This window comes from Ochlerotatus camptorhynchus, unplaced genomic scaffold (genome assembly GCF_037179485.1).
Source record: "Ochlerotatus camptorhynchus isolate MF236.1 unplaced genomic scaffold, CSIRO-AGI_Acam_v1.1 ptg000142l, whole genome shotgun sequence".
NCBI classification, from domain to species: domain Eukaryota; kingdom Metazoa; phylum Arthropoda; class Insecta; order Diptera; family Culicidae; genus Ochlerotatus; species Ochlerotatus camptorhynchus.
This window is the reverse complement of record NW_027040632.1, coordinates 2,156,171-2,171,083: the sequence shown is the minus strand read 5'-3', so window position 1 is coordinate 2,171,083 and position 14,913 is coordinate 2,156,171. Positions and strand designations below refer to the sequence as shown.

Genomic DNA, 14,913 nt, shown 5'->3' with positions numbered 1-14,913 from the left:
CATGCACACTGCGCTGGCGCAGAAAAAGTACAGTGTTGCCAGTAACTTCAAAGATCAGAAAAATTATAACCATGGGTGCCAAACAGTGCCAATGACTGTGCCCTGGTGTGCCCAAGCTTATTTTTGGCACACTGTGCGGAGTGACCCCTTGATTTGATCCTCAAAACCATCCCCATCAAGATGAAGTTATGTTAAGTTTTCTTTATTAAGGAGGCTTTCAGCCTGCGGCTGGTTCGCCTCCATCGATCAAGATGAAGACGAATATTAATATTGACGACAACAGAGGCGATAATCAACATCCAGCCAAGAATGAAGACAATCAAATGTTGATTTCGATACTCACAGGTTGCCTTGATCAAGAGAATGTTGTTTCATCAAAATTCAAATTCATGCAGGTAGTTAGCAGGGCTCTACATTTTCGAAGCTCTGCATCACTCTAAGTTTTTAGGTGATCCCTGGGGCTGGTAGTAGGTCACTTTTTATTTTCTAGATCACTATTTTCAACAGTCACTAAAATTGTAATTTATGCAACGAGTTGCATGCAAAAAAATTTGCATTCAAAAGAGGGAATCTCAGGGAATTCCATTTATGATCTTGACACTCAGGGAATAATCTTTAAGTTCACGGAAATATTTCTCAATCCTTGTTCATAACTGCATTACAAACTATAATGATAACACCAATCATGTAGGAAAGTGAAACAATGTTTTGTTTAGAAGGCTAAGACTTGAACTTTTTAAATCCAGGTAATAGTTCTAGCCCAAGGAAGCATTTTTTAAAGATCCAAAACATGAATCATTTCTTCAAGGTTCTTGGGCGTATTTCACTTTCAAGGTTTCGTAAAATTTTGAAGATTGCGCGAACTTAGCTCTTCTTCTTCTTACGGGAAGGTACTGAGGGTAAATCGAAAATCTAAAATTGCGACCGTCACAAAAGGTTTAAGGTTTTGAACGCTTCTAACTTTGTCATTTATGGATGAAATTAAAATTCAAATACACCAATCGATAGGAAATAACTCTCAAAATCTGCTGCAATAAATGCTTTTTCAATTGTTCATACAAAAAACTGTTGAAAAATGTACAAATAAAAAGTAGTAATTTTATCACTGTTTTCATGAAATAAACGTTGTCCCCAAACCCAGTCGTCATAATCGAGTACCATTTAGTTGTACATCGTGCTGGATCAATCCCTTGCCTGAATGATAACGATCTCGCGTTCTACAAATTTCGATTACTCTTTCGAAATGACATATCAGCTTTTGTAAACAACGCATTTTATCGTCGGTTCGGCGTAACTGATAGCTTGCCCACGTATACTAACACCACTATATCCGGTAGGGGAAAATTAGCCTTATCTGACGGTAGAATTGCCGAATTTAACTCATTATTAAACGTGACATTTCGAACGTTATTTTCAATGTTCGAAAATCCCGAAAATTGATCGGTTTTCAAATAGAACTCAGGCACGGTTGCCAAAATTTAACTTCTAGTCGGTCCGAAATAACCACGCTCGGGTAGCAGGGTTATTCGATAGCTCATCTATCACTTTTAACCACGAGTTAAATTTAACGCCCATTGGGACAGCCTTGGAAGCAAAATTGGGGAAATCCATAAATGACGTAGAACAAAACGAAATTTAGGTACTGTTACTCTATTTATGCATATAGATTAGCTATGAAAGTCCATCCTACTTGGAAAATTATGCTATAGAACGGTTTACAAAATCCCAGTTTTTTTTGCTGATGGGGGCGAGGCATAGCAAGCCGTTCGATTGCATAATTCTCCAAGTAGGAGGGACTTACAATGCATATCTCTTTGCATCAATAGAGGTACCGTCGAGTTTTTTTTTCAGTGCTGATACTGAAATTCGACAGTGAACTTTCAAAAGGGCCTACTTGCAATGATCGATTAACTTCATCGATTTTCTCTTAAAATTGCTACAGGTAAGCGAAACAATTCAAGCTGAACATTTCATTAAGTCCTAATTAACATTGACAAGATTATATTCGTCGATTTTCTCCTTGTATCTCTTCGGCACTGCAATGTAGAATTTCACTACACAGCTTAACGTTGTCTACGTCAACCATCGTGTCTTGTACACAACCCCACCAATTTTTTTTTTCTCCTAATATTCGTAGATCTTCTTTAAAGTTTACCGTACTTTCCAATAATGTTATAAAATTTCCCCTACGTTTCGCAGAACGTCTTTAAAGTTTGTAGAACTTTGTTGACATTAGAAGAAGTTTTCTTATTTTTTTAACTTTCCTGGAGGATGCAGAGCTACATTGAAGTTTATATAATATTGCTAGAGTTCACGGAACTCTCTCGAAGCTCGTAGAACTTAGCACCCCTGAAGCTCGCAAAACGTGCACAATGAACATCTCTGAAGGTTGTTGAAAATATCTATTTCTCTGGCGTTTGCAAGAATTTGCTGGGGTTCGAAGTCCATAAAATCTTCCTAGAGCTCGGAGATCTTCATTGAAGTTCGTTGAACTTTCCTGGAGTGTGTAGAACTTACATGTGTTCGCTAGAGTTCTCTCAAGTTTACAGAATTTCTTTAAAGTTCGCACAAATATCCTACAGTTCGCAGAACGCCCCTAAGATTTGCAGAACTTTACTGTAGTTTATAATTTCGCTTGAGTTCAAAGAACCCTCCGAAAAAATGCAGAAAGTCCCCAAAGTTTGGAGCAGTTGTCTAAAATTATCAGAACCTGTTTGAAGTTCGCAGAACTTCATTGAAGCTCATAGAGTGTTGCTGAATCTCGTAGAACATTCTGGATGTTTTTAAAATGTCCCTAAAGCCCGTAGATTTTTCCTGAAGTTCGAAAATCTACACTGAAGACCGCAGAACGTTTTTGAAGTTTACAAAACTTTATTAAACTTCACTGCAGTTCCCTGAAGTTTGCTAAACTTCTTGAATCGAATAAGTCCAATAACTGAATTCTGGATTATTTCTCCAAATACAACTATCCTCGTTTCTAGTATTATAGGGTAGATGCCCCTAACATCGGCCTCATATAACATATATCACAAAATTACCAGCCCTACCGCCCACCAAAGTGACGTGCAAAGAAAACACAAAATGCCAAAGCAAGTTGTCATTTCACACATTGTGATACAAAAGATAACACCTTGTCAAGAGACCGGCGCTTACAAAAACAAACGATAAACAGTGCAGTGAAAAAGTGGTTAACCGGCAAACCGCAAATCGTTTGACCGAAAATAACCCACCGAAAAATGACGCGACTGCACAAAGCCGACTAGCCAGGCTAGGCCAGAACGCATAATTTAGTTGCTGGCGGTTCTTCACATCGCACACCGAACACGCCCATTCTAAAAATAACCCGTTCCGTTTCTTGCTCGGCCGGTTGTCCAAAATTTTTTTCTGGTAACATCTTCTTCTACCAATATTCGTTTTTTTTTCGCGTTTGCCTTAATGATCAACACAATTTTTGCACTCCCCCTCAATACTGCTCGGCTGCTGCTGTCAACCTCAACTTACGAGCATCGCGTGTGTGTTTGTCGCTCGGCATAGATTATAAATATTTTGGTTTTTCAGCGAGAGCATAAGACCACTTGTTGAGTGAGTGACCTGACGGGGCGAATTTCGACGATTTTCGAGAAGCGTGTGCCGGCTTTCGAGTTAATTCCCGGTGGCGGCGAGAGTGGAACTAATTTTTCAATTATTCAAAATTATGATTGACTTACCTGTAGACCATCTTGGCTTTGGTGTTCTTCACCCGGAAGTAGAACCACTGTGTGTGCCGGTTGGTGTACATGTCCGGCCGCAGGTACAGCTCGTAGTAGGTTGGCGTGATCTTGATGGCTCGGCCGAGGTTGCCGCTCTCGAACCGGGACTCGAAGACCAGATCGTCCGGATCGAACGCATTCGGTTGGGCCGTCGGTTGGGCCTTCGAACCTCCGACCGTCGAACGGCTAAACTGCGGAACGGAAGTAGTCGGTGATGAACCATCATCGAGAGTTGACGAAAGTGTATCGGTGTTGAGTGGGTTGTTGCTGTTGTTGTGATGCATGGCTGTGGAGTTGAGGTGCAACAGTGTTGGTGCTGATTTGATTTCGTGCTTGCTCTGCTCGCCCTCCGAGTCGTTGTCGGATTCTGGATCACTAGCGTAGAAGTTTTGTGCGGGGGTGGGAGTCGCACCGTTGTTCTGAACGGGACTTGCCGAAGAGGACGAAATGTCAACCTGCTCGGCGTCGTCTTCCTCCTCGTCCTCTTCTTCGTCTTTGGACGATGACTCCGAAGTTTGCGAATGAGGCTGTGGCTGTGGCTGTTCCAATGTCAACTTCTTTAGCTGACCCCCCATGAAGATCTCTGATTCGTCGTTCATCTGGCCGATTGTCAGCTTTGAGTTAAACTCGCTAGGGCCGTACCGCAGAAGACCATTGTCTTCGGTATCAGTGTCTGTGGATGAACCATTTGCTTCATCGTCACTGTAGCCAAAGTAGTGCCAGTTGGAGTCGTCGTCCAGATCTAGTACCGGACTGCTGTAGAATCGGTCCGAGCAGCGATCCTGTCCGGATGGAAAATGGTTACTCGCATCCGAATCTTCGTCATCGTCAGTTTCATCGTCGTCATCGTCTAGAAATTGCGGCTTATTATCTCGACATTCGGAAGCAGTGGATTTGGAGTCGCTGTTAGACGGGTGAAGCTTCTCGGGAGTTAGTCGCGTTGGCGATGGACTCGGTGAGCTAGAAGAGCTATCACTGTCCTGCTGGTAGTAGCATTTGTGAATTTGTGCGAGTAGGGGTGCAAGGCATTTGTTGGCGTGTTTTTTTTTGGTTGTGCGTTAGTATGGAGAAGCGTGGCCAAAAGAAAGATTCATTTTAGAGAACCGTCTGGGGACGTTGACAGAGGATACACGCACTCGCAGCACTCGTTCGCGTTTGGATGGGTAATTCAGGGACGCTTGAAGTTTGAAGGTTAGCAGAAGCATTGGCAGGCAGACAGATTACAACAACAACAACAACAACAACATCAACATGGCTTAGTCCTGCAACTTTCACAGCATCCATGCTACACAACAGCGAGCGGGGTCGTTTCGGGTTATTTGGTATCAGTTAGGTTGGCTTTGGAGTTTGGCCAATGTAGTACAGTATATATCCGTTAATCCGAAGATCGATGATGCAAAATAAAAGGTCTAAATCATTGCCTACAAGAGTATAAAGAAATCAAAACCATTACGGGAGAGGACTAGTCCAGGGAATCTTCAGGAAAAGCCCAGCTAGGATTCCACGGGGGATCTCGGTGGTAAACCCAGCAATCTTCCAGGACAAGTCTAGGGTCCTCCGACGAAAGCAAGTTTGGTGACGTTCAGAGAGTTCTTCAACTAAACTCAGAGGACTCTGCGTACAAGTTCAAAAGGCCTTTGGAACGAGCCCGAAGAACGTATAGAGCATCTTCAGATTTAAATGCCTGTAAGTCCTACGGAGTCATCTTAAATGTCGTCCTACGCAACTGTCTTCATGGACCTGTGCTTGGAATCATTTACATGTATGCCTGGAACAACTTAAATTTCCGACAAAATGCATTTGACTCGTCCTAGAAGTCCTCTTAACCTGCCCTTTGAGTGTACCCAACCAATTTCTGTGGACCTTCCTCAACACATTATCCACGTGCGTCTCCGAAGTTTACTGAATCTTTCTTCAAAGTCGCTGAATCCACCGCTGAAGTCAGCAGGGAAATCATTAGCTCATTGCTTGATAAGTACCATTAAACTGCCCCTGTGCTAACTGAACAGCTGGACCCACTTTCCGAGTTCACTTGTATCACCTTTGAAACCACCTCCGAAGACATGTGAACCTGGAACTTATCAGATCAAGACTGAATCCAAGTAACATTTCAAGTTCTATCGAGGTTTTATAGCATTCTACAAGTCTAAACAATGATCTATAGAACCTTCATAAAACCCAAATTGTTACTTGGGAATGGATATGATCTTTAAAAAAAACCCTTCCAATGAGGTTTTATCGAGGTTTTATAGTATTCTTCGAGTTCAAATCATTGCCTTCAAGAGTGTTGCAATGACCGAAAAACTTCTCCAAAGATCTTGAAGAACATCATGGGCCAAAGATACCACAAAATACCTTTACATATCATGGAAAGCTAATGGCAATGACAAAGACAAGCTTCCTCAAATCAAGTTCCAAAGCACCTTTTGATGTTACCTAATCGTTCTCATTGATCCAACTCTCTATAAGTTTATCAGTGTGTGTGCAGAAGGGGTGACTGACAACTCTCAAACTGGCATCGTTAGTCATTTTGATCGCTTGAGTGCTGGTTTCGAGTTCAAGGGTCGATTTCTTCACCTCCGCTTAAATCTTCAACCAGGTTTAACCATACAGCTAAACCTGGCAACCGTTTGAGTCCCAATTTTAGGCCTTATGTTAAGGAGCTTTTTGTTAGAATTCGGTTGTAGAAATACAAAAATGCAGGCATTTTTGGAAAGATTTTTTTTAGTCTAGGGCTTCCAAAATATTCTGGAGTTTTGATCTTTATATTTTCAGGTTCAACTGAGACGTATAGAATATTTTTTCGTAAGAAGTGAATTCAAAAATGCTCCTAGAGTTTAATCACATCATATGAAAAATTAAACAGCATACACAAGGCATAGCAAATTCTCCAAATCATCCTGGAGAATTAGTCTTGATGTTCTACCCTACTGAATGAAATTTTGCTCAATGTCCCGACTAAAGGAACGAATCCGTAGAGCTTCGTGGGACCTCGTATCATCATTAGCGATTCATAGGTGTGTCAACAAATAACTTGGATTCTCCAACTCCTTGTGCAGTTCAGAGCTTGATGTTCTTGTTGACTCAACAAGGTATTCTATGATGGTCCCGACTAAAACTTTAAACCTTTAAAGCTTCGTGGAGCCCCATAACATCATGTGAGATGTATTGCTGTCATGACAAAATATGTCGGGTTTTCCAAATTATCCTGATGTTTAGATCTTGATGTTCTACTTCCTAAACACAGTCTTGTACAATGTTCTGAGCTATTATACAAATCCGTAGAGCTGCGTGAGTCGTCACCACATCATGTGGGACCTGATTTCAAAAAGTTCAACAGGTAATTTTCTTTTGAATTTCGTCTGCAGAACTTCATGCAGCCCCATACTATCATTTGGGATGTACAATTGTAATGGCAAAGTCTTTTGGGTTCTCCAAATTATCCTGCAGTTGAGATCTTGATATTCAACAGGCTCAACAAAGTGTTGTACGATGTTCCGATTTCGTATACACATCCGTAGAGCTTCTTGGGATCTGATCACATCGTGTGATGGCATAAGTCGTATTATCAGATTCTCCAAAGTGCCTGGATTAAAGATATTGAAGTTCTATTGAGCCAATTTGATATTTAACGATGTCCAGACTAAATTTTGGAATCCTCGGAGCCCCCATAATGACATGTGGGATATATAGTTGTAATGACAAAGTATCCTGTGATCTTCTAATTATCCTGAAGCTTCCATTTTTATGTTATACAGGCTGGACAACGTCTTGTACGAATTATTATACGAATCCATAGCGATTTTTTGGCATGTGTAACATTAGTTGAATCAGTATAATATCTTAGATTGAGGCGAACCAGCCCAGGCTGAAAGCCTCCTTAACAAAGGAAACTTAATTTAACTTAATATCTTAGATTCTCCAAAGTGGAGTTGACACCTTGAAATTCTACAGGCTCAATGAAGTCTTCCATAATGTTTCGATATCCTGTAAGAATTCGTGAACATTCACTTAATTTAGGGCATTTCTAGATAGAGCTGAAATTAGGGCGTAACAGCTTTGGTAAACAATTACTTCTCTTAGTGATTTCTAGAAGGTCAAGGCTCGCTCACGCAAATCAACATCACCATCGGGTAGGTGAAGACTTCCACTTTCCGATGGTTTTGTTGGTTTGCGTGGGCGTGCCTTGAATTCCTAGAAATCATCGAGAGAAGTCATTGTTTACAATAGCTATTACGCCCTAATTCCAGCTCTATCTAGATTTGTATTTACGATTTATCTTAGGTTCTCCCAACCGTCCAGAAGTTCAGATCTTTAAGTCCTATACCCAAGTAACATAGCAAGTTTTATCGAGGTTTTAAAGCGTTCTACAAGTCTAAATCATGGTCTACAGAACCCTCTTAAAACCACAATTGTTGCTTGGGTAGGCTCAACTCCCGTTGATTATACGAATCTGTAGAGCTGTATGAGAACATATCGCATTGAACGTCACGAGAGAGGATTTCCAAAAATTCCAAAATATCGTGTACTCCTGCATCATAGCTTATCGAAGTCGCCATAATGATTGATTCAAGTTAAGACCAAAAAAAGCCCTCTAGTTGTTCTCTCATCAATTCAGGTCCATTAGGAATTATTCTGAAGACCTTTAATCTTTCTAATATTTTCCGATTTCATCTGGATGATCAGGAATCATTATGATGACCCTCAATTGGCCAACAAATCAAACGAAGTTCTTCAGATATCCTCTGATCATATCTGGATGATTAGAAATCATTCTGAGGAGCTTCAGACCTTGAGATACTTTCTTATCGTATTACGTTGGTTAGGAATTATTGCGATGACCTTCAGAACTTCAGATATTCTCTCATTACCTAAGGTTGTTTACTACCCATAATCGCATAACAGTCCCATATGGATAGGAAATCAATCAAACAGTTCAGGAATTATTCTGAAGATCTATAGCGAATCAAGAATCCTGTCTAATTCCATCAGATGTGCTCATCATATTACATTGACTGGGAATTATTTTAAAGACCAAAAATTCATACAAAGTCGTTCAGATATTCTTTGAGTATATCAAGCTGATCTGGAATTATTCTGGAGATTTTCAGACCATCAAATATTCTCTCATCATAGTGCGATTTCAAGGAATTATTCAGAAGACTTCGTATATTCTCTCAACGTATAAGATTGATTATGAATAATTCTGAAGACATTTAAACCTTGAAATATTTCACTGAGGCAAATGAAATCACGAATTTCATAAGGCTCGACTCATGAATGACACATTTGAATTTCATTAGCGTGACAATGAATGTTTTTCGTCTCAAGCGTTGAAAGACGAGTGGCCAACAAACGGGCCCCGTAATCTCAACATTCATGGTTCAGTTTCAGCGAAGACATCAAATCAAAAAGACTGGCAACTCTGCCAGAATCCAAGCGACAGATACAGTAGCGCTTCGCTCGAGCGAAAGTGGAAGTAACGCATAGAGAACTGAGCAAATACACAAACCTTTCTTCTGAGGTTGTAATATTTGCTATCAAATTCGTTCGAAGCATTTGCCTTTGCACGGCAGATGACGCGACTGTGCCGGTCTCATAGCGGTCGTATGAGAAAATGGTAGAGTTGCCAGTCTTCTTGATATGTAGTCTTCGGTTTCAGAATCATCAAAATCAAACGACTGTCTAAACAAAACAAAATCAAAGCACAAACCCATTCTACTTACAAAGGTTTTCAAACTTATTATTTTTTTTTTTTGATAATGCATTAACTAAAAATCATAGTGCAAGCTGTATTTTCAGATCTATGATTAAAGTTTCAGAAAATTTGAAAAGCTTACTGAACCCTTATGCGATAAACGAGTGTTTAAAAAAAATTTGTTTACGATTTCATCAGATTTAATTTGTACTATTGTACGGTATAAGTCGTTTTTGTATTCTGTTCTGTATCCTATAAATTAAAAAAAGTAAGATGTTGTATCCAAGACTCGACCGTAGATTTGACGTAGAATTACGTGCTCGGTATCCATATTTGGCGTCTATGTTAGGGAAACCACTATTTGCAGGCAATCGATGATAATTTTGATCACCATTGCAACAGTTGGACATTTGTGTAATTTTCAATAGCGACCTATTCAAGTTTTAGCTTTGTAGAAAAATTACCAATCGATTGGCTTGTTTGGAATTAATATCCATCCGCTATTGACAGAGTTATAAGTGGTCAAAACCTGACCTCTTTTCGTAACGCGGTCGATTTTGGTTTTTTTTTTTTTAATTGAACCCCCAATATGTTGCCGAAAGACGTAATCCTTCGTCCTAAAAATCTCGATACGAATTCGACCTGTTCAACGGGTACAAATTTACGACCCTGTCTGGATATTATTATAAGACTTTTCGTTGCTTGGGTAGGCCCTAGCATAGCTATTGACATCATCGGATTAACCAGACTATACCGGTACAGTGTACCTTAATCTCAAAACAAAAGTATGGCGAGTGAATAATTCCACCCGAAGACGACAACTCCACAACACCGAAGGCTTTGAAGAACGCTTGGGACTTCCGAGAGTCCTACTTACATAATGAACCGCACTGGTAGGATTGTAGTTGTAGACGATTACCCCGTTCTCCTCGCCAACGGGCCGGGGCTGGAGCTCCTTCCCCGTCGGTTGGTAGTACGGTTCCGGCGACTCCGGCGCATAGTTGATGTGATACACGCGTTCCTCCTGGACCTGGCGATCGAAATGGAATGAAACAAAAGAAAATAAAAGGACCATCAATAAAGCAACTGAACAACGCAAATACGTCTAAATTGACGCAATCATGGAAATATTCCTCTAGATCTAAATGAGCTGATTGGAATCTCTCGGGGTGCAACGCTCTTCGACTTGGCAATCGGAAGCCAGAAGCAGACCCGACCGTCTAGGTAGGAACAAAAATGGGAAAACCAACTTCAATTTACATAGAACAGTTCGATCAACTTTCACCGGAGTTATTTATGGCCATTCATTCTTGCCTACAGGGTGGATTGCTGCACCGATAAAGAGTGAAAACTCAAGTTGAAGGAAGGGCTTGGGAGCACAGTATGAAAAACTTCTGTAATTTTGATGTGAAGCAATTTATGAAATATTTCAAATCCTGTGTGCTAGGATTGATTGAGTTTTCGATCTGGCTTTTGCTGCTACGACGTCAATTGTGGCGTCACGTCGCAGTCGAATACATGGGCATGGGCGGATTTGTTTGGGTCAATCTTTTAATGGTGTGTACATTTGATTTACGAGCGTCGATAAAATTAGTCATTATTGCCGTTTTGGGGCTACCGCCATTAATTTGCTTGTGGGGTGCTTGGTTGGAGAGTGGCAGGAATTGAATGATTGAATCGTATTTGAGTGTTGGATGGAGTCGTGTTTCAATACGAGGTGGCATGTTCCGGTTGACGGCTTTCCGTTTGACGAAGCAAACGGACGGTTGACGATGGAAATGGCACTAAGTGAGCGGAAGTCGAACGTAATATTTGTTCTACGCTTCAGAAAATTGGAGACCTTTGTGTTAACAAATACCCATCTGATTCATAAACAAGAAACTTGAAACTTGTGCCCTTTAGACGGAAATGTCTTTGAAATATTTCATGAGCATAGCAGGTCAATCAAAGGCAACAGAAAATATCGGGGGGAATGACTACCCAAGTATGAATAACCAACAAGCCGTTTTAATCCATTTGTTTTCAATATGGCCTGTACTCGAAAAAAATGCACCAGACAAAACTGTTCACCAAAAATTTATTTTAAGTCGGATTTTCTTGAAACTTTCAGGGAATGAACTAATACATATGGATTATGTTTTGGCATAATTACTTTATTCAATTTCCTTTCCATCGCCAAAAGCCCGCACCTTTCCCTTAAAACCCCTCATTACATTTTGTGCAATGGTGGAGCCGACCTTTTTGGTCACTTTCATCCATTATTTCTTCAACTCCAGCTCGTTCTTAAACACCTTGGACGATTTTCGAACTTTGGCCTTCATTATGGCCCAAAATCTTTCCACCGGACGAATCTCTGGTGAATTTGGGGGGTTGGCGGTTTTTGGTACAAAAACAACGTTATTGTCTCTGTACCAATCCAACGTCGATCGCGCGTAATGGCATGATGCCAGGTCCGGCCAAAATAATGTCTCGCCTCCGTGGGACTGCAGGAAGGGCAACAGACGCTTCTGGAGGCACTCGGTGCGGTAAATTTCGCTGTTAATGGTACCCATTGTGATGTACGGTTTACTCAGTTTACCGCATTGGCCTGCCAGAGCAAGTGTTTTTTGGCGAATTTGTCCACTTTCTTCTTCCTTATGTTTTCCGGAACATTAAACCGTGATTTGGCAACGTAGAACTCCAGCCCCGGAATCTGCTTTGCGTCTGCCTTGATGTATGTTTCGTCATCCATAACCACACACATCGGTTTCGTTAACCACTCTCAATACAGCTTCCTTGCGCGGGATTTGGCGTCCGTGTTTTGTTGATCACGCCGGTTCGGTGCCCTCCGGACCATGAATACACGAAGCCCAGCTCGTTTCATGGTTTTCTGAACGAACCAGGCGGAACACTTTACCTTCAGAGCCGCGTCACGAATCGAAAGGTTCGGATTACGCTTGAAATAATCCAACACCTTCCGGGCCTTCACACGGTCAGCTGTCTTCGATTTTCTTCCACTTCCAGCCCGCCTCTCGGTCGTCTGGGACTCCTTAAACGATTTTACCACCCGAGACACAGTTGTATGGGTGATTCCCAGTTGTCTTCCGATCCATCTCATGGTCGCAGTCGGATTTTCCATGACGACGCGCAAAATTCTCCGGCGATTTTCTTCTTGTTTCGATGACATCTCAATAACCACTAAACCGATTGTTATGAAATTTTGCACATGTAAACAATTCACTCCAAACTAGTTATACCCAGATTTTCATCAATTTTTACCCACGGATAAAAAAGGTACACACGGATAAAAATGGTGCATTTTATTCGAGTACAAGCCTTATAAAGCTATCACACGGCTAATATATAATTAAGAAGACTTATAGGGAAAATGGATATAAATTCGGCCTGAATGGGCTCATACAAAAATTCAGCAATCGACTATGTTTTCAATAGCGACTAAAAATATCCATTAGTACCGTTCCAATGACGCGTTCATCTAGATAAAATTGATAAATAGCAGATTTTTAGCGATGGGCCCAATCTTAGATCCATAGGCCAACATTAGAGCCATTTCCCCTAGATCATATGATTTCATACCAACACGATTTGGAGATCCTGGTACACCTGATTTTCATATAAATACATTTTAAATTATGCCCATGGACTCTATTAACATGCTTGGAATGTTTTGTAGTTAACGGAATTTTACCAGTCGTCGATCTAAACTCCAGCATGATTTGGAAAAACCTAGAACATCTTATATTCCTAGAAATCGATTTTAAACTATTCTCATGGTCTCTATGACCCTGATAGGACATGTTTTGTTGCTAGTAGGTGTTGAAGAGTCGTAGCAAGATGTCAATCTATCCAGCAGGCCACTTTTCACAAAATTTGATAAAATTATGTTTTTCGTAGTGTACCAACTGCGTACCATAGCGTACCTTCAAGGATTTTGAACGTACCTCGCAAATTCCTTGTTTTAGAGTGTCCTGCTGAATAGACGGGTGATTTTTCGAAAACCTTCATTAAACCTTCCAAAACCTACACCAATGTAGTGTACCAATAGCGTACCTTCCGAATCTGAGGTTCATTTTTAACGTATCTCAAAATTTACTATACTTACTTATATAAAACTCTTTAAAAAAACATTATATGTAAAATCTGACTTCGGATTTGAACTTCTCGGAAAATTTTAGCCCGATTTGACCCAAAAAACATATTACTTAAGTGTATTATACGCTACTTAATGGCCAAAAACGTGATTTTAAAACAAGTATATCTAAATGCCCTTGAATACCTACATCCAGCTAAACATTCTGTTTACCCCTGAAATTAGATATCGAACAAACATGGGAGGAGAAACTGTTAATATCTTTAAAAAACTACAAGGGACAGCCCTAGGGGTTGTACGCAATGGTGACGTAGCACTACGTGGTCTTATATATTAAATGGTAATGTGTATCTTTATTCAGCCAGGTATTAATCTGAACCATTTTTTTTAATTATTTTCCTTACCTCATTTTCATATTTTCATTTTCTGTTCTATTTACTATCGTACAGATTTGTCTTGAATCTGATGAAATATTGCTTGGAGCCAATGCCCATGATTGTGCTGGGTAATTAAAATTTTTATTCAACAGATTGCGTTCAACGTATCCACATCGTATAATGGCCGCACCAAGCAGACCGCTCGTAAGTCCACCGGAGGAAAGGCTCCTCTCAAACAGATGGAGGAGTGAAGAAGTCTCATCGCTACCGGCCAGGAACAGTCGCTCTGCGTGAGATCCGTCGTTACCAGAAATCGACCGACCTGCTGACTGCAAGTTGCCTTAAAAGCGTCTGGTCCGTGAAATCGCCCAGGACTTCAAGACCGATCTGCGCTTCCAGAGCTCGGCCGTTAATGGCCCTACAGGAATTCAGCGAGGCATATCTGGTCGGTCTGTTCGCCATCCATGCCAAGCGTGTCACAATTAATTCATGTTCCATATTCGGTTTTCACAATGTGTACCCCCATATTGAAATCACAGACGTCCTACGTCAAAACCGTACGGTCGTGTCATGGATGCAACCTCTTATTCTTTTTGTCAACATTGTTTTCATAAGGCAAATCAACTGATTTCTTATCGCGAACTTTGCTAACGCTGCTTTCGAACATTTAAAAGTTCAATAAATCATCAAAACCTCTTTCACGTTGGAAATCGATTTGTGGCCCTGAAAAGGGCTGATTGATTGTTTGGATGGAACTAATTTACTTGGAGCTAGTGTACTTGGTAACGGCCTTGGTTCCTTCAGAGACAGCGTGCTTGGCCAACTCACCCGCCATAGCAGATGGACAGCAGTTTGGATTTCGCGGGAGGTGATCGTCGAGCGTTTGTTGTATTGAGGACGACTCAGCAGCAATACGTTCGAAGATGTCATTGACGAAGCTGTTCATGATGCTCATGGCCTTTGACGAGACTCCGGTGTCCGGGTGGACCTGCTTCAACA

General features: G+C 40.9%; 1 protein-coding gene across 2 annotated transcripts in view; it reads right to left on the bottom strand.

The window, feature by feature from the left end:
• Positions 1-14,913, bottom strand: part of Nna1 (Nna1 carboxypeptidase) — a 121,025-nt gene that overhangs the window by 43,897 nt on the left and 62,215 nt on the right. Inside the window, exons 3-4 of one of the 2 annotated variants that reach the window (XM_065221436.1) lie at positions 10,325-10,477; positions 3,708-4,531 (exon numbers count right to left, since the gene is read on the bottom strand). In XM_065221436.1, the coding sequence (XP_065077508.1) occupies positions 3,708-4,531; positions 10,325-10,477 (977 nt within the window). Of the gene's footprint in view, positions 1-3,707; positions 4,600-10,324; positions 10,478-14,913 lie in introns of both variants that reach the window. The other variant, XM_065221437.1, reaches the window with a different exon arrangement.